The 23,276-nt window shown below is 39.7% G+C and overlaps 1 protein-coding gene across 2 annotated transcripts; it reads left to right on the forward strand.

Annotated features, from left to right (window-relative positions):
• Positions 1–9,867: 9,867 nt before the first annotated feature.
• LOC129770180 (succinyl-CoA:3-ketoacid coenzyme A transferase 1, mitochondrial) lies at positions 9,868–22,983 on the forward strand. Of its 2 annotated transcripts, XM_055772846.1 has the most exons (5): positions 9,868–10,021; positions 10,118–10,244; positions 10,741–10,933; positions 21,457–22,427; positions 22,484–22,983. In XM_055772846.1, exons 2-5 carry the CDS (start codon positions 10,170–10,172, stop codon positions 22,796–22,798), a joined length of 1,554 nt encoding a protein of 517 aa, XP_055628821.1. In that variant the 5' UTR covers positions 9,868–10,021; positions 10,118–10,169; the 3' UTR covers positions 22,799–22,983. The 2 variants fall into 2 exon arrangements, with proteins under 2 accessions (XP_055628821.1, XP_055628822.1); XM_055772847.1 differs by lacking the exon at positions 9,868–10,021 and having other exon boundaries at positions 10,044–10,244.
• Positions 22,984–23,276: the final 293 nt, after the last annotated feature.

A 23,276-nucleotide genomic window follows, 5' to 3' on the forward strand; every position in this document is an offset into this window, starting at 1 on the left:
CTCGAAGCAGCCGCTACACACACACACATACACGCACGGAATTCTTTCCGTTTGGATCGAGAAAGATCCGGAAAATAATCTGCCAGTTCCTCTAGAAATTTAGAAATACATTCATGTGAAAGAGTTTATTTGAATGTTTTCTATCCATGTAACACTGTGACCAAATACATTAGGTTTTGGGATTTTTCAATCAATCGCAATCAACAGGATAGCTTCTGAAGATTATTCTTCCCCATCAGTAGGATATTTCCGTATCCAATATTGGATGCATAAAACCTTGTGCCTCCAACGTAACGCTCTCGTTTTCGAAGTTCTCCAAATATTCATTCATTCAGAATGAATTCAGATTCAACTTCATACAAATGATCTCTAAATCAACGATAGTCCTACGTCACCCTTGCGGTTATACCATAGATATAACCCACTTCCTGTTTTATTTATATAGATAGATAGATAGAAGATATAGGAATGCGTTGTTTTGCCTGAAACAACCATTTCCACTTTCGGACCAAGATCAACTTCGCAAGCGCAAATATCGAATGGGCTAACAACGTTTATCACGATGTAATTTTCGGTCATATGAGAACTCAATTTTCGAATCTTCCGACATTCTTTTAGAGTTTTCCGGACATTTTCCGATTGTGCTCTCTACTATATTGATCTCCGGGAGAGATAAATACAAAAAAATAAAGAAGGCTAAAATCGGACCATCCCTTCTTCGGGTTTTCCGCTTACGAACATATTTGGCCTCCATTTCTATTTATATAGATAGATATAGGCTAACAGTACGAGGTTGAAGGGATGCTTAAGGACTAAAATGAAACGGTCTCCGTTATCGCTTGGATGTAGTCAATCTTAATATTACTCAAAGATGTTCAGTTAGGGCTTTGAGAATCAACTCATTGCCGTTTGCTCAAAAGATACCCCTCTAGGAGTCTGTTTTGAGTAAATTAGCGACGCACATGTTGCCATCCGCACGTTTGCTAAAAACTGATTCGCTTGGCGCCGGCAGCGCTCATTCGGTTTACTTGGTTTGTCGCCGGCCGTTCTTGACATTATCGGAAAATTACAATCTCTTCGATAGTTCTCATAGGCTCTCGACTCTGTTCCCTCACTGTGATGAAATTTCGAATTATAATATAGTAAATGTATAGTATTGTAGTAAATGAATGCAATTTTTCATTTATCGTGAAGAATCGTATCGTCTCTTTTATGTGCAATGATGTTAGGACAAAAGTAATTATGTAATGTAATGTCTAATGGTATATAACACAACATATGTCACAATAACGATTTTGAGTAATATGCGTTTGAAAACTCTTAATGAATCGTTATATTTTTCGTAGAGTGATCCCCCTATATAGAAATCAAAGACATAGTCCTATGTCAAAAGTATTTTACAGATATGTCTGTAAATTTACAAACATATATGTGAATCTGGCATCTCTGGTGGTCTGAGAATTTATTGCAAGAAATCGCTTGAAAAAATACATGAATTTGCTTGAAAATGAAGTGGATTGAGTCCGCACCACTTAGTGTAAAATATGTCACAAGCTGGATGGGAGGAAATTTTCCAACTGTGAAAGCTGTGGCGAGTGGCAAATGCAATCGCTAAACAGGAAGGTTTAGCCGAACAAGATAGGGATATCGAGTGACAACAAAACAATAAACTCTTTAGATTGAAGATAATTTTGTGATCCTGAAAAGGACCCTTTTTAGCCTGCATGTGAATCCAACGAGCGAACAAATCGTAATGAATGTATTTTTTTGCCATCGCTCCCTTTCAACGCTCATTCGTTCGTCTCGTTGGACTCGCCCCTCTGGCTGAGTCTGCCGATATGTCTCTATCCTGTGAGTGTGCACCGCTAGAGTATAAAACACGCGGACCCTAAAAAAATATCTTATTTGCTTTCAAACCGTAAACCCGTGTGGTTGTACGGCATCGGCATCGTGGACGTAACAAAGGAGGACAAGTTAAGGGAAAGGCAAAGTCTCACTCGAACCGTGCAGGTCTCCAGTTCCCTGTTGGTCGCATTCACTGATTGCTCCGCAAGGGTAACTAGGCCGAACGGATTGGTGTCAGAGCACCAGTATACCTAACAGCGATTATAGAGTTTCTGCCGTCGGAGTGCTCGAGTTGGCTTGCAAAGCTGCTCACGACAATTAGAAAACCCGCATCAAGAACAGAGCAGCTTCGGTTCGGCGCTCATCAAGGTTACAATTAGTTTCAGTGAGTGGCAAAGTGTTTCTCCGGCACGTAGCATTAAATGTAATTTACTGAACAACATGTCACAAGCTGGATGGGAAGAAATTTTCCAACTGTGAAAGCTGTGGCGAGAAGCAAACGCAATAGCTAAACAGGAAGGTTTAAGCGAACAAGATGGGAATATCGATAACAAAAACACAACACCAAAGGTTCTTTTCAGAACCATCAACATATTCATAAAGAGTGAACAGTAAACTAATCCATTTTTCCGGTAGATAGGTAGGTATTCACGTAGGAGAAGAAAATAAAACAATATATTTAAAATATATATTTAACAAAAGCTGTCCCCTTTGTATAGTCCTACGTCACTCCGGTTATGTCCCCGACATTACCCACCCGTCTTTTTTTCTGGTGAACTTGGAACAAGTGAGATGCTCTTTAGTAGCGACTTCTCAGTATTCTGGTGAGTGTCTCAAATCGCTCTTTTGATTGTCCTTAAGGCTTTCAATTATCGGCTTCAGCAATACTGGAAAACGTGGTTTCTGGAAAGTTGTCGCTAAGGAAACGTTTTTAACCTTATACGTGCGATGAATTTGCCTCCAATTCCACCTCATAGGTTCGAAAAAAGCCACGTCTAGGGGCGGTATAGTAAGTGTTGAATTTGGAGAATTGCTTCTAATTGTGAGTGTATTGGTGTACTTTGCATATACAGAGTTTTCCAACTTTAAATTCCGAAAGTAAATTGAAATAAAACACACTTAGAATTCGAATTTCGATGAAACTTTTATTTCAAATTAAAGTTTGGTTTATGCCATTATGTGTGAAATACAACATTATTCAAATGTCCACCTAGGGCTTCCTCGCACACCTTGATCCGGAACAGGTAATTTTCGATGACTTTTCGGCACATATGGGGCGGTATCTCGGTCATAACTTCACGAATGTTGTCTTTCAAATGTTCAAGAGTTTGCGGAGAGTTGGCATAGACACGGTCTTTCGCATAACCCCACAGAAAAAAGTCTAGCGGGTTCAAATCGCATGATCTGGACGGCCAATTGGCATCACCAAAACGCGAAATTATGCGTCCCTCAAATCTCGTTCGCAATATGGCTATGTTCGGTCGTGTTGTGTGACACGTGGCGCCGTCCTGCTGAAACCACATGTTATCCGTATCCATATCTTCAATTTGTGGCAAAAAAAAAATCGGTTAACATGCGGCCATAGCGCTCACCATTTACAGTTACCGTCTCGCCGTCCTCATTTTCAAAAAAATACGGACCGATGACTCCACCAGACCATAATGCGCACTAAACAGTGACTTTTGGGGATGCAATGGCCTCTCAACAATCACGTGTGGATTTTCTGAGCCCCATATATGGAAATTTTGGGTGTTCATATAGCCACCGAGCCCGAAATGTGCCTCAACGCTGAAGAAAAATTGATGCGAAAATTCAGCATTTTGCTGCTGTTGTTCGTTCACCCAATTGACGTATGCCCGACGCATTCCATGGTCACCACGCTCTAATTTTTGTACCAGTTGGACATTATATGGATGTAGGTGCAAGTCCAAATGCAAAATTCGCCACAATGATGTGTTTGACAAGCCCAATTGCTGAGCACGCCGTGGAATCGAAACATTCGGGACATCCTCCACACTGGCAGCAACGGCAGCAATATTTTCGGCCGAACGCACATTACGACGATGCACAGGTTTCACAATATCCGCTACGGATCCAGTTTGTTCGAATTTACGCACTACATTAGCGATTGTGTGCTCTGTATACCGTCCATGACGACCAAAATCCGTCCGTAATGCTCGAAAAACATTTGCCGGTTTTTCATCATTTTATAGTATAATTTAACAAAATTAACACGTTGTGCGATGCTAAAACGATCCATATTGTAAAATGGCAGACATTCAACTAACGATATGACGCTTTGGTTGGCAGCTATGTCAAACGGTTGTCAGCGCAGGGCTGTATACTTTCGGAAGCCCGAAATGGAAAACCCTGTACATTGCAACTTATAGCTAATTCGTTTTTAAAACTGAGTTAGTGCCACACTGACTCTGTAATAAAAAAAAGTTTTCAGTTTCACGAATGCGGCGGTTTGTTGGTGTGCGTTATATAGTCTGATTTGTTTATATTTGCAATGACAAATGTGCAGTGTCGACGTCTGGTGTCGATATTAGTGCTTGGGATGTAATTTTTGTAGTGTTAAAATAAAAAAAAATTTGAATGAAAATTTCTACTTTATATTGTTTGATTACCTAACACATGTAGTCCTGACACTCACCTAACCATTTGTCGACATTTCCTGTTTGTTCCACAAATAATTACTAATATGTATAATATAAAATCATCATCAGACACAGTTTTCGTTCAATATGTTTTAGCAATTTCAGAAAAAACCCCCTTATTTCATCACATAAAATAAGTATTCGATACGTTAAAGTAAATTTTCATTCATAATTTCGATTTTGAAAGCAGGTTTATTTCACCTGAAAATCCATAATTATTTTCGCCTCCCAATGAAAGCACAACAAGGTTAATGCCGTCTACGCGAATATACTCTTCAAAATCAGAATCCGAATTGAATTACGATTCCAACAATACAAAATCAAAAGCAGCATTCCATTTTCATAGTCTTTATTTTTAGATTTTCCAAAACAATACTCGGAACTTGACAGTTCAGTATAGTTGCATTGGTGAACCCGAGTGGCAACCCGTGAAATATCTCAGTGCGAAACTAACAGCTTTCGGGGCGAATCTAGTGCGAAACTTGGTTGAAACAGAGTGAATAAAAAAACATTTTGACAGCAGTTAGTGTGGCACGGGGGTTGGAACTGAACGAAAAAAAAATGGCTATTAATTGTATATGTACAATTTTATGCTTGACACATTCTCACCCCTACTTAGCGAAATAAGAGAGTATTTCGAAAATGTTAAATTACAATGGAAAAACTTTTTTGATATTCCAAATCATCAATGACTCATCTGGCAAGACTTAAAAGAATCATTCTATTCAATGTTGCATTAGATTTTTCTTGGGAGTTATTTGATGGCTATCTACACATCAAAATTTGGTGAATTATTAAATAATAACTATTTGTACTACAGTTAGGTTTTATGCATTGGAAAAAGTGAAAATATATCTCCTATTAAACGGCTCACAGCCTTCAAAAATATTCGCAATATTGGTCAAGATATTACTAATAGTAACTTTCTCCGATTTTGACCCAATCTCACCCACATGACTGATATATATTTACCACCTTGCTATTCCATATTCACCTTGATCTATGTATGTAATGACATGACCAGTCTAGTATAGTGCAACATTGTTGATTACCTTCTTCTGTCCATCAATAAAAGATCATTTGGGATTGAGTAACCAATGAGAGAACGTGTCTTTCATCCTCTTATTCGAAAGTTTGCCCTGTACAGTTATAACAGTTTAGCGACGAGCTTAGAAAGAACTCGCGATATAATAGATAGTGACGACAGTGCTACGTAAATCGCGTGGATTTTTTGAAACGAAACACGCCATTCGTTTTAGAACCGTTCGACCGGAATAATTCCAAAAAGATTCGTTGGGCCAAGCGGCGTTTTTCTAATATACGGTGTGCCGGAGGGAAGAAAGAAAAACATGCTGCTGTTTTACATGGGAGCACAGACGTATAACGTTCTTTGTGATGTTCTGTCTCCTGTTGACCCTGAGACCAAGACATATGCGGAATTTGTAACTACGTTGGGGGACTATTTCGACCCTGAGCCAATGGAAATGGTTGAATTGTGGAAGTTTCGCTCCAGGCAGCAGAAGGAAGGAGAGTCGATAACGGATTTCATAACGGCGCTACAGAGAGAATCGAAGCACTGTAAGTTTGGAATGGCGTGCTAGTGAAGGTTAACCACAGTGAATGGGGAACCCCCATTGTTCCGGTTATGAAGCCTTCCAACAGAGTGAGATTGTGCGGAGATTATAAGCTCACGGTAAATAAAGGTCTTCTAGTAGATGAGCATCCATTGCCGACAATCGATGAAGTGTTTGATAATATGGCAGGAGGAGAAAAGTTCTCCAAAATTGATTCAACGCAAGCTTACTTACAGATGTCGGTACGATCTGAAGACCAATCTATCCTTACCCTGAACACTCACCTCGGTTTATTCTAACCAAAAGGTTAATGTACAGAGTGGCTTCTGTGCCAACAATTTTTCAGCGAGAAATTTCTCAAATATTGCACGGAATTCCAGGGGTTTCCGTGTTTTTAGACGATGTAAAAATTAAAGGACCTGACGATTTTTCTCTCATGAATCGACTTTTCGAAGTTCTTCAAAGGTTTCAAGAGTACAACATGCGCATCAACGTATCGAAATGTGAATTTTTATTGACCGACATGGTGTTCACAAAATGAGGCAAAAAATTTAAGCGATTCAAGCCATGCCAAGGCCACAGAACCGTGATCAGGTGCACACTTTCATCGACCTTGTGAATTATTATGGGCGTTTTCTGAATGATTTAAGTACATGAGTTTATCCAATAAATAATCTGCTCAAAGAGAGCACACCATTTGTATGGGACTCGAACTGTGAAGAGGCGTTCAATTGGGTGAAAATGGAAATGCAATCGGAAAAGGTCCTTGTACACTATGCCATTAAATTACTTTTAGTGCTGGCTACAGATGCCTCGCCCTATGGTATCGGTGCCGTCTGAAGCCACATTTTTCCGGATGGAAATGAGCGTCCTATCCAATAAGCTTCACAAACGGTTACCATGACTCAGCAAAGATATAGTCAAATTGACAAAGAAGCATACGCTATTGTATTTGGTGTGAAGAATTTCCACCAGTACTTTTTTGGTCGAAAGTTCGTATTAATAACCGATAATAAACCGGTAGCGCAGATATTCTCACCACGCAAAGACTTACCCGCTCTGTCTGCAATGCGAATGCAGCATTATGCCGTGTTTCTGGAAATGTTTGATTTTAATATCCGTTATCGCTGTTCAAAGGAACATGGAAACGCAGATGGTATTTCTCGTCTCCCGATTGCCAACTCCAGTTCTAGTGTAGAACATCTAAATGAAGTCGATGTTTTTGAAATCGATCAGATTCAAATGCTTCCTGTTTCGGTGCGAGAGCTAGAAGAATGCACGTCGAATGATTCAAATGTCAAATTCCTAATTGAAGGACTAAAATCAGGAAGAGATATGAATGGTCGAGATCGTTTTGGCGTTTTGGCGGTTTTTGAAAAAATCTGTAATCCGCCTTTTCGTAGCGGCCGCCATCCTGGATGTTCAAGATCATGAAATACCCAGTTTTATAATGACTGCAGAGACAAAGGTATGTTCCAAATTTCAGATCAATCGGTCAATAGGAAGGCGGTCAAATTTCTATTATTGTGGTACAGCGCTATAGACAAACAGGTTACATACAAACATGTTACAGCTAAATAAAACCGTTTAAAAACTCCAGCATTCTATCAAATCGAGGGCGATTAGCCTCTCCTTCACCCGGCGCGATGCTTCCACCGCTTTTAATACGCCTCGATAAGCGATTAGGCTCTCCTGTTCCACATCCCATAGAAACTCCTGTCTCTTCCTCTTGCGGTATCGCACCGCAACCAAAACAAAGCAAAAACGTTTTCGCGTTCACAATCGCTCCTCGGTATCTTTCCTGCTTGGCGTCCGATGATAGAATGTGGACAAGCAACACCATCGCTCTCTTTATATAGCCATATAGTTAACGTTGTAGCGGCCGCCTATATTTATTTATAATCTCTTTCTCGTCCTCCACCTTCCTCTTGTTCATACGTTTCGCCTGTACCCGTGGTTGCTTGAATAGCTGTTCTCTGCGGGAGCGCAGACAAAATGTATGGGAAAGTAGGGATTTCTTTCTTCCAATTTATCATCAATTTGAACTTTATATGAGCTGAAAACCCGTAATGTATAGCATATAAACAATTGCTGAGGATATTTCCTATTAATGTGTGTATTTAGAATCAAAATCCATTCATTTATTGAAGAAGTATTAACGTTCAAAAACTGAACACTTTTTCACATCGAATTACTGAAATGGGCCCCTATATTGAACGGTTAGACGTAGTCCTACGTCAAAAAAACTATCAATTTGTGGTGAGATAGCTATACATTTTTAATACTTTCGTATTAGCGTCATCGGAGCTGAAATACAATGGGCCTGATTACGAACGTCACTTCACGGTGAAAATGGAATAACATGCATACAAATTGCATACAGTTCATTTCGTTTTCACCGTGAAGTGAATGAGGCCCAATAGATAGCATTTTTATTGTTCGCACTGGCATTCAAATATTATTTGTATTGTTGTTGCCTTGTTGTATGCAGTGTTTTGTCATTTTTAGTGCTACGAAAATGCGTACAGTGGAACCTCGATTATCCGCGAGAGCATGATCCGCGATGCGGTTCATCCGCGAAAGCGAGTTCCATAGTAATGCTATGGACTTTCCCGGAAATTATCAGTGAGGTGTAGAATTTTACTGCATTTTTGTTTTGGTCATGACTTTCACATTATTTGACTTCTGGTGTATACAACCTTATAGATGGATAGTTTGATGATTCGTTTATTGATAAAACATAGTTATCATGCTGAAATATTGTGTTTGCATCTCTTTTTAGTCATTAATTGCATTATCCGCGTTTTAGTGATCCGCGGTAACCTAGCCAGACTATTCCGCGGATAATCGGGTTTCTACTGTATTTGGGATTTGGGGTATTCAAGTATAAACGCCACCGAAGCGCAATTTTCATTATGAATTGGTTTTTCTTAATCAAATTTATTCTGAGGTAAACGTAAGGAGGACATGGTTTCCGTCAATCGAGGATAAGGAACAGAGGCGGTCCTAAGCCGCCGCGGAGACGCAATCCGAGTTGGCCGCCGACCCGCCGTCGGAAGCGGCGGCCTTTCGCAAACAAACCTGTGTTCCATCGATTGCCCGGTTAGTTTAAAACATAGGAGACGATCCTTGAGTTAGGTCCGACCGAGCGTTAGCGGGCGTCGGACGGCATAGGTTTGCCCGGTTAAGTTTTGATTTGAAATATACCATTTATATTTCAGTGCAATAAAATTGCTATCTATTGTACTTCGGCTCCGGTGACGCTAATACGAAAATACCACATTTTTTGTGAAATTCACAAAAAAATAAATTTTTACTTAAGATGTCGGTCTTTACCACCCTTCCCTTAAGGTGGCTGTACACTGTTTGCCCGGAGGTCAAATATTTTATATTTTTTGACAAATAAGGTTTGATTTGATATTTGTACAAACACTATTTTGTTTGCCACTCTTCAATTTTAAACAGTAGTAAACAATATCAAACACCAAACATGGAAAAAAAATCAACTGAAATATCCAAGGTAACCTAACCATGTACCGACAGGTTCGAAGAACATACTGAAAAAATATTTTAGGCATCCAATAATTGAATATTTGCTTGTCGTGTTTTGTGTAGAATATATTTGATCAGTACACGTTGACCAAATTTTATCTGTCAAAAAGAGTCAAATATTTGGCTTCGGTCAAACAGTGTATGAGCACCCTTACCAGACAGAAATGTTGAACCCTTTATATTCTGTAGAATATAACTCGAATTGCTGGCAGCGCTGCCGTGGGAATTAGCAAGACGTCAAACACAAGAACGAGTTTGTTTATCGGTGCTCCAAGCTGGTGATGGTGTGTGCGCGAGTGTTGCGTGTTTTCGATGCACTTCGCGGCACAGGGATTCTAATCTTAAGCCACTTCCAACACAGCGGATATTTGCGTGTTTAGCGACGATAGTGTAAGTAAACTTCGCGATTCGCGAATCACGCAAACGCAATCGTCACCATTCCATTCAGTGTCAAATACTTGCGCTAAACGGGCTCGATTGTTTTAGGTTTCCATTTTATTGGTTAAATTGCTGAAGTACAACTTGATTGGTAGTTAGGATGTCTCTCTCACTTTGTGCCGGCCGGGTGTTCACGGCTTTCCGAATTAACCAGAGGACCTTCGAGGTGACGAGGGTAAGTGTTGGTGTGTTTTTGGTTGAAGGTTCTGCGTTAACAAACATGTTTTCAAATTGAATAAGTACTTTAAAATTATAAAATAAGCGGAAAAGGTCAAGTTGTAATGCGTTATTCAAGTAGAATTCACTTTTACGTTCAGATTATATATGCTATTTGCATAAAAACGCACTTTCTTTTCCTACTTGGGTCACAAGGTCATGTCGCAACGATTTATCTTGGTTTCAATGTAAATGTGTAATTTGAATTGCAAATCATTAATTGTTTTCTACTTATAGTTTTGTTTTTCACATCGAGAGAAAAATATTTATTTGCGTTCTGTAGACCATGAAAACAAGGCATCTGTATCGTAAACACAGGCGAGGGCTTAACGTAGGGCCGGTGCATGTCTCAACAACAATAACATATGACGTCAATAATGATTCTGTCGAGCCTCCGCACAGGCTAGCGGTTTAAACAAGAATTACAGCTGTCTCTAATCGCTTGCTCTCAACAGATACTCTCAAACTACTACTCAACCAAGCAACGCTCGAAAGTGTATGAATCCGCTGACGAGGCGATCGCCGATATTCCTGATGGTGCAAAATTGCTTGTCGGAGGTTTCGGTCTCTGTGGTATCCCGGAAAATTTGATTGCGGCTTGCGTAACCAAGGGGGTCAAAGATTTGACCGTTGTCTCCAACAATGCTGGTGAGTAGCATAACTGAAATATTTATAACTATTTTTGAGATAGGACTACGTCTTACCTTTCAATAAAAGGGTATATTTCAATTTTTCTTATGGGAAAAATGAATGGATTATATCTATGATATAACCACAAGTTGACGTGGGACTACCACTGGCTTAGTAATCATTTGTTTGAATTGATTAAATTATTGATTGAACGAAACAATTTTCGAATTCAATTGCATTCAACATATTTGCTTTGTAACTAGAGTTTGAACAATTGCCATGTAGGATCACTTCATGCATTACTATGCATGAATGATTATGTTCTTCGTTACAAGTTAACATGATGGCCGTCCGTTTACCATGATATGCCTAGGACTACAAAAATATGTGAACGGAAAAAATGTCAAACGATCATTGTATTTTACATTTTCTGAAATTATTGCATCTCTCATGTGTACGATGTTCTCGAATCGCGAATTTGCTTGAATTGATGTACTTCAGGCACTCAGTTTCGATTTTGGCATGCACATTAAACGCATATTGTTGAATCAATCGACGTTATCGCTGCAAATGTTTAAAAGCATTTTGTCTAATCATCGTCGTCCAAAGCTTAAGTTGCATTTTTTTTTGGGAACCGCTTTCGATTAAACACTACCAATTTGGTTTTTTGCGGGGAGAATTCAATCCCTAATTGAAATCATGGGTTTTTGAGTGAAAATTTTCAAAAACATTGAGTAGGATTGAGATATTTAACGGGTGAATGAAATACGGATCTATTATAAGGTACAGTCAACTCTTCCTAACTCGATATCCAAAGGGACCATCGAGTTAGGGAGGTATCGAGATACAGAACATTTTTTCCTAATTTTTTTTTATGTCTCAAATTGTCATATATTAGGGTAAGTGTCCCAATTATGGTATGAATTTGAATTTTTGATTCATTCCCTTAAAGTGAAAAAACACCTTTCTCATATATAAAAAAATATTTTTTCCAGAATCTTTCAGGAGGTGATAGACGGTTATATTTCACGAAAAAAATCCTTCTACGCATATGTTAGAATTTCAACGATGACAGACTTATAGAACTTTTTCTTTGTTTCGGATTCTGTTGGCTCAAACTGACTCTACATTGAAAAGTATGCTACGTAATCCGATTTTGTTGCTTTCATTTGAAAGATGAGAAAATTTAGTACAGGATATAGTAGAGGAACATCTAAATTAGTGGATTAAACATTTTTGAAGTGGAAAATTTAAAAGTTTTTTTTTATTTGTAATTATAAATTTTATCCTAAAAATTCATACTAAACTTGATTGTTTCTATCAATTAAATTAAAGCTCTCTAACCTCTCTACAATTTGTTCTTTGACGCCCAACTTCTATCTCTCTTAATTTCGCTGCAATATCGATATAAACAATTTCTGATGAAGATTTAATCGAAATCTTCAAAAATCGCGATTTTTAACCCACTGTACTTATAAAAGCCACTTAAATTTCACCTTAATGCTGAAAGGTTAATTTTTTTTCTTGAAATTATTCATATTTGAATTATAAAAAAAAACTTTTTTTTTTCAAACTGTATACAATCGAGTCCTAAATTTTACATAATCGAATCATATATAATCGAGTTTGTATATAATCGAGTCCGACTTGCATGAGGCACTAGGTTAACAAAGAAAATATTGATTAAGTATGTTAATCAAACTGAATTGTAACGATCACGCAGGAACTGTTCAATCACAAAGAAATGTTCGAATAGTTTCACAGGAACATTTTCAGTTGATTTCAATATTCCGGACATATTCTTCAGGTTTGATTTAACGTTCGAATTAACATCTCAATAGAACTACTATCTTCAGCGTTTTTCTCAGGTTTTTCAACACTTTCCAGTATATCGGTATCTGGCATCAGATCACAGCAAATCACGTTTTGGTCCTTTTTGCACTAATTATTAAAAGACATTGAGCAATCGAACGGTATTGTACCGTCGACATCGCTCACGACTCATTAATTATGCCAGCGGAATATCACTCCCGTCCATGTTGGTTATGCTTTAAAGTTAGGAATTCCCAGTTTCTGGACAAATTCTCAAGCCATATCCCGAAGAATAGAAGAGGGGTAAATTATTCTGTCTAGCTTGACAAGACAAAAATTCATTGACCAACCTTATATGCTTTTGGTCTAGATACAATTTTCCATTCCGATTCCATTTTTACTTTAGTTTGAGTAGTGTTGATACCGCACTTTGTGCAATACTGAAATTATTTGCAGCTTCAGACCCCTTCCGTCCATATTTTTCGACCTGCTCGATGATGCTCAAACCTTGCGCAATGGTTAGCGTTTTGATTGTTCGCTTGAAAGGATTCTCGTGGTTTCCCATACTTGAAAAGAAATTGTTTGATGACACGAACACTCCGTCTTCACTTTCAAGGGCAATTGAAATCTGAGGTAATAACGCACAAAAACATGTACGCGAAAATTAATCGAGTTAGGGAGGTGAAAATCCATGGAAAAATGAATCAAAACATATCGAGTAAGAGAGGCATCGAGTTAGGGAGGTATCGTGTTATGGAGAGAAGAATGCTTGTAAAATCGAAGGTGCCATGAAACCCATCGAGTTAGGGAAAATATCGATATACAGAACATCGAGTTAGGGTTAGTTGACTGTATAAGGTATTCCTTTACTGTTACAAAATCCTTGGAACGCACCAGCTCTATATTCTTCGCCGTTGTCACAGCGAAAACGCAATATTTTGTAACCAAAGTTCGCCGATAAAAGGGCCTCGAACTTCTTGAATTTACTAGTGACTTGATCTTTATAAATCAACAAATACACTACAACACTCGCGTCGTCCAACACCAAAGCCAAATTAGGCATATTGAAATTTTAGGGAGCAATAAATATTTCTATGATGGTTAGATTCTCCACCCCCCTCTCTAAGGGGAGGCTGTCATACAAATGAAACACAAATTTCTGCATAACTCGAAAGCAATTTGGGATGTGAGGTTTTTGGGTATGATAATATTTTTATAATGGTATGACACTCCTCCCTCCTCTGGAATGGAGAGGGGGTCCCATAAAAATATTACACCAAAAATATTCCAACCAAACATGACAATTGAAAATTTTCGGAAAAATCTGAAGGAAAAAGGGAAAATTCGGAAAATTAAATTCCCATATGTTCTACAATTACATAGTGACAAGTGCTGTTAGTCCATTCGATGTTTGCGCTAGCGAAATTGATCTTTGTTTGAAACTGGAAATGGATTTTAATGTGATGAAACGCACTCCTATATCTTCTTCTATCTATACCAAAAAAAAAAAGGATCGCCGGATGTGTTGATAAGAGCAGAACTCGAGGAAGGAATTGTCCGATTGAGGGCTGTCTTCATTCTATCATATTTTCTGTATCAAACATGTATTCCAAGTAACGGAGAAACATGTTATTTGCAAGTGGTTGTAAAATCTTGAACGAGAATTGTGTCTGAAAATAATTTGATATTATAATGATGAGTTTGGTTAGAAATACTAGGAATTTTATACTAAACGGTAAATTCAACGGGGTCGAATAGAAGATCAATCAATGTACAGGTCTGCGATTGGATCCATGAACTTGCTCATAGTAAGAAAACGTGAATGTTTGAAGGTATTGATAACAAAAAAAAACAAATTTTGGGCGGGACGAAGTTTGCCGGGTCACTTAGTCTGTTATAAAGTTGCTTAAAATAATTGAAGCCGAACATTGCCGAATTATGTTTACCTCTATCGTTAAGGATAAGAAAGTTAGATTTTTCATTTCTTCGAAGACTTTGGTCACCATATTGTTGACAACATAAAAATGAGTGCGCTATCATATGTAACAACTTTGTCCAAGACAGTCCAAGTTAACTGTCGAGATCTAGATGCAATTTTCCACGTAAATGCGCTTCCCGGACCTTGGTGCAATGCGATAAAAAAATTTCGTTGTGGCAAATTTGGTGCAAAACACAGTGAGGATTCTTGCACACAAACAGTGGAAAAATGTATCCACTGTGGCCTCACCCTCTACAGGAGTGCCCAAGGTACAAACAGTCCGATAAAGTGAAGCGTTCTTGCACAGGACGCTTCAAGCGAACTTACGCTGAAATGCTGAAAGCCGCATCAGGCGCTCATGATGAAAACCAATTTTCGGTTTTCCTAACTCAAGGCTGCACCAGAATCTTCGATAATGGATGAATCACTGAAAAGAAAACTCTCTTCACCAAAGGTGCACTGTAGGAAAGCTAATATGAACCTTAGAAGATAGTTTAATTCCTAGGGTAGTAGTAAATTAAACGAATCAGAAGACTCCTCCTCAGCCTGTTCATGTTTGCAGTGAGGATTTTACGCCATTATCCAGAGAAGAGAGGAATTAAAAGGCAGCTCCTCGATTTTCACGTTAAAAAATTAGCTTCTAATCAAGGATTGATAGCTTTTTCGGACATTGTGAACTTCATATTAAACACGTTCAATATTCAAGACCCACTTTTGACGTAGGACAACGTCTTTCATTTCTATACTGGGTGTAAGTTCAAAGTTTCGAAAACGAAATCGTTACGCTGGAGAACGAGATTTTGAGCGTTAATAGCTCCAAAACAACTGACGGAAATGGTATGAAAGGCACTTCATTCGAAAGATAAAATGTCTACGCGTTGTATCCTTGTTACTTTTTGATCCAAAAACTTGTTTCAATAGCCCTAAAATTGCTTTCAAAACAGGCTATTGAAACCGCACCAATCGGTATATAAGCGAGTGCCGCTCGGAAATCCACTCAGTTATGATTGCGCAACGATTGAGGTATGATCGCTGGAATGGATGGATGATTCCATAACACAGACTTCAAAACCAGGGAGCCTGGGGAAATCGACATTGCAAAATAGATGCAAGCTGCGGGTACTTTTGTACTCGCTTGCGTTTCTGGAAATCGGAATGTTTCCCTAGCGCAGACTTCAAAATCATGAAGCCTGGGGAAATCGGCATTGCAGAATAGATGTGAGCTGCGGGTACTTTTTGTACTCGCTTGCGTTTCTGCAAATCGGAATGTTTCCCTAACAGAGATTTCAAAACCATGGAGCCTGAGGAAATTGACATTGCAAAATAGATGCAAGCTGCGAGTACTGTTGTACCCGCTTGCCTTTCTGCAAATCTGAATGTTTCCCTAACACAGACTTCAAAATCATGAAGCCTGGGGAAATCGGCATTGTAAAATAGATGCAAACTACAGGTATTTTTGTGCTTGCTTGCATCTATGCAAACTGGAATGTGTTCTCCCAATACAGATTCCGACACCAAGAAGTTGGGAAAAGCGGCATTGCAGATACATTCAAGTCGGCAACACTTTTATACCCCCATACATTTTTACACTCCGGAATTCGTTTTGCTAACACGGTCTACAAAAGCGGGTACAAATTCAACGCTTTGGCTCGGTTATTCTAGACTGCATTGTAAGATATCTCTTCATGTCGCCAGCTCACTGAACTTCTACACATACCGCAAAAGGCAGAATGTTGATAACTATTTGCTGTGATAACTACTACCATAATGCATGAATTGACTTAAATTGGGATTTTTTGCAATTGAATTCGTAAATAGTTTCAATCATCCACTAGTTCAATCAATAATTTAATCAATGCACACAAAAGATAGCTCTGCGCATCGGCGATGTCGTACCCAATGAAGAACATCCGAGGTGGGATTATTGCTAATTGAAGAAATACAATTGATTACTGAGCCAACGGCAGTCCTACGTCAACCTTGCGGTTATACCATAGGTATAACCCATCCATAGTTTTTCTGCCATGCTTCCATTGTTGAAGTTGTATCTTAAGCAATTGACTGCTTCATGGCCCCTCCTTGTATCAATCATATCTTCCGATGGATAACTCATCCAAGTTATCAGATAATATGATCTCTAAAATGGAACTGCCGTAGTTTAGTGCCTAAACTAGATTCGTTCAAATTTTTACTTCAAATTTATGGCTATTCACCCTTTCTGAAACATGGCTCTCTTCTGACACTGAACTCAACATCCACGGTTTTAACATTATTTGCCTGGATAGAGATGATTCCTATTCCTATTCCTTTAGGGTTCAAAAAGTGCCACTCTTTCTATGAAATTCCTCTCCCAGCTCTATCAGACGTTGAAATTGTCGTGTGTCAAATAACTGCAAAGAATAAAGAACTTTGCATAGCTTCAGTATACGTTCCTCCAAATACTTACTCTAGCTGTAATCCCCGGTTATAATTTTGGGTGACATGGACTCCCATGGTGGGTCGATCTTTATGATGATGCTAGGGCGACTATCGCGAAAGTTCATTCACCTCTAGTATCTGAAATGACGATTTTCCCAGGCTTCTCAGTTTAAAAGTACGTTTTAGGGAAACATATTCCGGTCTGCACAACGACAAGCGAGTACAAAAGTACTCAACACCAAGAAATACCCCCGACTTGCATATATTTGCAAAGCCGATTCCCCCAGGCACATTAATTTTGAAGTCCGTGTTAGGTTAACTTTATTTCATAAAAACGTGATCTGTTTTCTGATTTGGTACCCTTCCTGAAAGACGTAGTTCTACGTCAAAACAGTCTTTTCTGGTTGGGACGATGAATGCACAAAGTTGTATTTGAATAAAATCTGATGCTCACCAAGGTTTTTCATAGACGAGGAACCTCCACAAACTTCGAGGAATATTCAAAGCTTGAAATACAACTGAAACAATTGGTTAACACGTTGACTGCCACGTCAGTCAGTGTAACTGACAGTATAACATATGATAATAAAGGCAACTAATATAAGCATATAAGCATTCCCTTTCGAACAAAAATACCTTCTACTACGGTAAGAAACGATGGCCCTAATACGTTTAAAAAATTTCATCGTGTTAAAGCAAAAAACGCGTAATTGAGGGTCTTTCACGTGATGACTGAACAAGAACCTGAAACTATTGAGAACCAGATCAGGGGGTCAAACGCCCCTAAGGAAGATGGTTGTAATAGCTGTTATCCATGGTCATTATGCAAAGAAGGAAATGGATAAACTCCTGATCACATCACTCGCCACAGTGAATCCTGATTCTTACCTTCCCCCATTAACCATTATCATTATCCCTTCCTTGGTAATTGCTAGGGAACCATGCTATAGAGGCGACATATTCTTCTTCTTCTTCAATGGCACTAACGTTCCTAGAGGAACTTCGCCGTCTCAACGTAGTATTACTTGCGTCATTTTTATTAGTACTTAGTTGAGATTTCTATGCCAAATAACACGCCTTGAATGCATTCTGAGTGGCAAGCTCTAGAATACGCGTGATCACAGTGCAAGTCGGAGGAAATTTCTTTGACGAAAAATTCCCCCGACCAGAACGGGAATCGAACCCGAACACCCGGCATGTTAGTTATGACGCTAACCACTCGGCCACGGGAGCACAGGCGACATATTACTACTAGTGATTATTTTAGGCTCAATTCACCGAAACTTGCACTATGAGAATAATTTGCCGCTCCCAAGCGTTATTCGGTGTGTTTTTTGTGCAATTTCGCTGGTTCAGGTCAATCACGGAGAGCAACCACGAAATGTACAGTCTATCCAAGCTCAAGCTCGAACAACTCTCCACCCGGAAGTGATATGATTAAATTTATTCTTCTAAAATTCTTCCCGATATCGCAAAAAGACGCTTGCTAAACTTAATCCATTCCCTACTAGAACACATTGTTCTCCCGAATGGAGACAGGTCAAAGTAATAGCAATTCAAAAGCCTGGCAAACCTGCGTCTGATCATCAGGGTTACCTTATCTACAGAAAAATCTGTATTTATATATGAGGTGTACCGATAAGTTTCATCGGGTTTACAACAGATGGCGTAACTTGATTATTATTCTAGTGAATCAATTTTCCAGATATTCGTTGGAAAACTATGGGTACCCCGGCCATGCATCAACATCGACGGCCGCGCGGAATATTCACGGCCAGAAGGTTATGCTGTCTATTTGTTGGGACCAGCTGGGTGTGGTGTACTACGAACTGCTAAAACCGAATGAAACCATTACAGGGAACCTCTACCCACGACAATTGATGTTTTTAAGCCGTGCACTGAAGGAAAAACGACCACAATACAAGCAAAGACACGATATAGTTATTTTGCAGCACGACAATGCTCGGTCGCATGTCGTGAAACCGGTTAGAAAATACGAGGAAACACTGAAATGACCCGCCGTATTCTACAGACATTGCTCCGTCCAGATAGATTGCTCCGTCCATTGCCAGATAGATGAGAGAAAGTTGTGACTAGCGATGGGCAATACTTTAAATATTAAATTTGTAACCATTTTTGCAGAATAAAGTATTAATTTTTGGAAAAAAACAGGAAGTGGGTTATATCTATGGTATAACCGCAAGGGTGACGTAGGACTATCGTTGATTTAGAGATCATTTGTATGAAGTTCAATCTGAATTCATTCTGAATGAATGAATATTTGGAGAACTTCGAAAACGAGAGCGTTACGTTGGAGGCACAAGGTTTTATGCATCCAATATTGGATACGGAAATATCCTACTGATGGGGAAGAATAATCTTCAGAAGCTATCCTGTTGATTGCGATTGATTGAAAAATCACAAAACCTAATGTATTTGGTCACAGTGTTACATGGATAGAAAACATTAAAATAAACTCTTTCATATGAATGTAATTTTAAATTCCCAGAGGAACTGGCAGATTATTTTCAGTAACGATTAGATATTTCCACATTATCCTCGATACAGGAAGCCCACCAGTGGTTAATGCTAACTCGATAACCATCTGTTAATAGCACTTGATTGAAACATATTTGGTCACAGTGTTACATGGATAGAAAACATTCAAATAAACTCTTTCACATGAATGTATTTCTAAATTCCTAGAGGAACTGGCAGATTATTTTCCGGATATTTCTCGATCCAAACGGAAAGAATTCCGTGCGTGTATGTGTGTGTGTGTAGCGGCTGCTTCGAGATCTTCCCGGGGAACCGTTTGTAGCATCACTCTCCTCCTGATGGATTCCCTTCTGGCCTAAGGTGCACAAACAGGCTCTTGGTGACACCGTTCATCCGCGCTTTCATGATAAATGAAGAGCTTCACCACAACAGCGACAACATGCTCCAATCGCTGTTCAATTAGAACTGAGTGGATTTCCGAGCGGCGCTCCCTTATATACCGATTGGTGATTTCAATAGCCTATTTTGAAAGCAAATTTAAGACTATTGAAACAAGTTTTTGGATCAGAAAGTAACAAGTATAGAACGCGTAGACATTTTATCTTTCGAATGAAGTGTTTATCATACCATTTCGTTCAGTTGTTTAGGTTTAGGCTATTAACACTCAAAATCTCGGTCTTCGGCGTAACGCTTTCGTTTTCGAAACTTTGATTTTACACCCCGGTATAGAAATGAAAGACGTAGTCCTACGTCAAAACGAAGAAATTTACCGGTACTCCTATTACAAAACCAAATGTATTTGATCGCAGTATTATATTATGAATAGGAAACAAAATAAACTCTTTCGCTTCAAAGTAATTCGAAGTTCTAAGAAGAACTAGATTTGATTTGCTGAAAACAAAACCTCTCGTGGTATGCTCAAAAACGCTCTGCTCCTTTCTGTGGCATCGGTGACATCGGCTTCTGTGCAACGGTTATCGATGGTTTTGTTGTTTTTTTTTTCGTTGCTACAACTGTACCGAAAGTACCAGGAGGTTACTTCTTGATGATCACATTCTTCACAGTAGTAACTTTGAGTTTTTCGGCAACGGTATCTGCTTTATTCTCCCCGGCAGCAGCGCCAGACGCCCACCGGCATTCAAAGCTGACTCGATGACCACCAAACGAAAAGAGCAGCGCGCGTGTTTTGTGTGTGTGTGTGTGTGTGGCGACTGTCTTGAATGCCTGAAGCTTTTTTGGTGCTTTCTTGGTCACCTTAGTGGTATCATTCTTCTCTCTCTCTCTCTCTCTCTCTCTCTCTCTCTCTTTCTTTAACGATCCCGACGCACCAATTCCGTTTGTGTGCACAAACAGGCTCTTGGTGGTTTCATGATGAACGAAGTTAGCTTCGCCACAACAGCGATAACATGCTCCGAACGCTGTATAATTACAACTGAGTGGATTTCCGAGCGGGTACTCGCTTATATACAGATTTGTGTAATACCAATAGCCTGTTTTGGAAGCTATTTTAAAGCTATTGAAGCAATTTTATGGATCAATAAGTAACAATAATATAACGCGTTGACATTTTATCTTTTGAATCCCGTATTTATCATACCATTTCGTCCAGTTGCTTAGGAGGTATTAACGCTCAAAATCTTGTTACTCCGGCTCTCGTTTTCGAATCTTTGAACTTACACCCCAGTATAGAAATGAAATGCGCAATCCTACGTCAAAACACCTGTATCGGATCGATTCTAAAGTTTGTCCGATCTGCTTGCGAGTTGTCGAAGCAATGATAACTGAAGTATTTGCATTTATTTTGAATTAATAATGAATTATTCTTCTCTTTCAGGCGTTGACGCATTTGGCCTGGGACTATTCCTGAAAAAACACATGATCAAACGCATGATCGCATCGTATGTCGGCGAGAACGCCGAATTCGAGCGACAGTACCTCTCCGGGGAGTTGGAACTCGAGCTAACGCCACAGGGCACTCTGGCGGAACGGATTCGTGCTGGTGGCGCCGGTATACCTGCCTTCTTCACCCCCACAGCGTACGGTACGTTGGTTCACGAGGGTGGCTCACCGATCAAGTATGGCAAGGGTGGCAATGTGGAAATTGCTAGTCAGCCTCGAGCGATGCAGATGTTCAACGGGTTACCGTACATCATGGAGGAGGCCATCACGGGCGATTTTGCGCTCATTAAGGCAAAGGTTGCGGATGAGTCCGGTAATCTGATTTTCAACAAGGCTGCCCGGAACTTTAATCCACCCATGTGTAAGGCAGCGAAAACCACGATTGTAGAGGTGGAGGAAATCGTTCCGACCGGGTCCCTCGATCCGGATCAGATTCACATACCGAGTGTGTTCGTGCAACGCATCATCAAGGGAGCCAAGTACGAAAAACCAATTGAAAGGTTAAAAATACGAGACTCGAAGAAGTCGGCATCGGTGGTCGCCTCTACACCAGCTGCGAAGCAGCGTGAACGCATTGTCAAACGTGTAGCAATGGAATACCAGGACGGAATGCATATTAATCTGGGCATCGGAATTCCGGTTCTTTCCTCCAACTATATCAAGGGAATCAATGTGCTGCTGCAGTCTGAAAACGGTATTCTAGGGTTGGGACCGTTCCCTGAGAAGCATGAGGTCGATCCGGATCTGATCAATGCGGGAAAGGAAAGCGTTACTGTTGTGCCGGGTGCTTCATATTTTTCGTCGGATGACAGCTTCGCCATGATCCGTGGCGGACACATCGATATCACCGTGCTCGGAGCGATGCAGGTCTCGCAATTCGGAGATCTAGCGAACTGGATGATTCCCGTGAGTCTCATTGTATTTCTAAAAATCTGGTCTTTACTAATATTGTTGTTTCTCAGGGTCGGCTGGTGAAAGGAATGGGCGGAGCGATGGATTTGGTATCTGCACCGGGCACCAAATGTGTTGTGACCATGGAGCATAATGCAAAGGATGGTTCGCACAAAATACTCTCCGATTGCACCCTGCCTGTGACTGGTAAGAACTGTGTAGATATGATCATAACCGAGAAAGCCGTGTTTAGCGTAGACAAAGAACGGGGACTGACGCTGCTGGAGATCGCGGAAGGTGTCTCGGTGGAAGAGGTAATTACTAGCACTGGTTGCAACTTTGAAGTGTCACCCGATTTGAAACCGATGGGACAGATTGAAGAGTAGACCAGCTCGCACTGGCACCTTGAAACCGGTGCCCTGAAGATATTGTGTCGAATTTAAGGACTCAGGAGAAAAGCATTTTTCTTTGTCTGTAAAGATTATTCTTGTTAAGCTTGAGCAAACAATTTTACGTACGATCGAATCGAATTTTGTTTCTAATAAATGTTACTCAAATGTAAAAAATTTCAGTCATCGGTGGCGTTTGTGTCGATCTACAGTTTTGAAGATGGGTTATTTCACACACAGTTCCCAGATGCGAGAATGCAACGAAACCGTGATTTCAATAACGCGACGCAGGTGGAGTCAGCTTTGGAGGAGCGCATCCATCACATTCACCACCTGAAGAATGTAAATAAAAAGCCGAACCATCGCATTGAGTGTAATCGGTCGCGTGATGATGGAGAATGGAGAAAATATACAGAAGGTTCTTCGTGTTGATTCTATCCGAAAATGGCATTTTTCAATTAGGTTCACCGAGCAG

Source organism: Toxorhynchites rutilus, chromosome 2 (assembly GCF_029784135.1).
Source record: "Toxorhynchites rutilus septentrionalis strain SRP chromosome 2, ASM2978413v1, whole genome shotgun sequence".
NCBI lineage: Eukaryota > Metazoa > Arthropoda > Insecta > Diptera > Culicidae > Toxorhynchites > Toxorhynchites rutilus.

Bases quoted from the DNA above. Each gene is read 5' to 3' on its own strand.
- LOC129770180 (XM_055772846.1), top strand. From the start codon at position 10,170: ATGTCTCTCTCACTTTGTGCCGGCCGGGTGTTCACGGCTTTCCGAATT. The intron at 10,245-10,740 runs GTAAGTGTTGGT...TGCTCTCAACAG, and splicing joins GGACCTTCGAGGTGACGAGG to ATACTCTCAAACTACTACTC. The intron at 10,934-21,456 runs GTGAGTAGCATA...CTTCTCTTTCAG, and splicing joins CGTTGTCTCCAACAATGCTG to GCGTTGACGCATTTGGCCTG.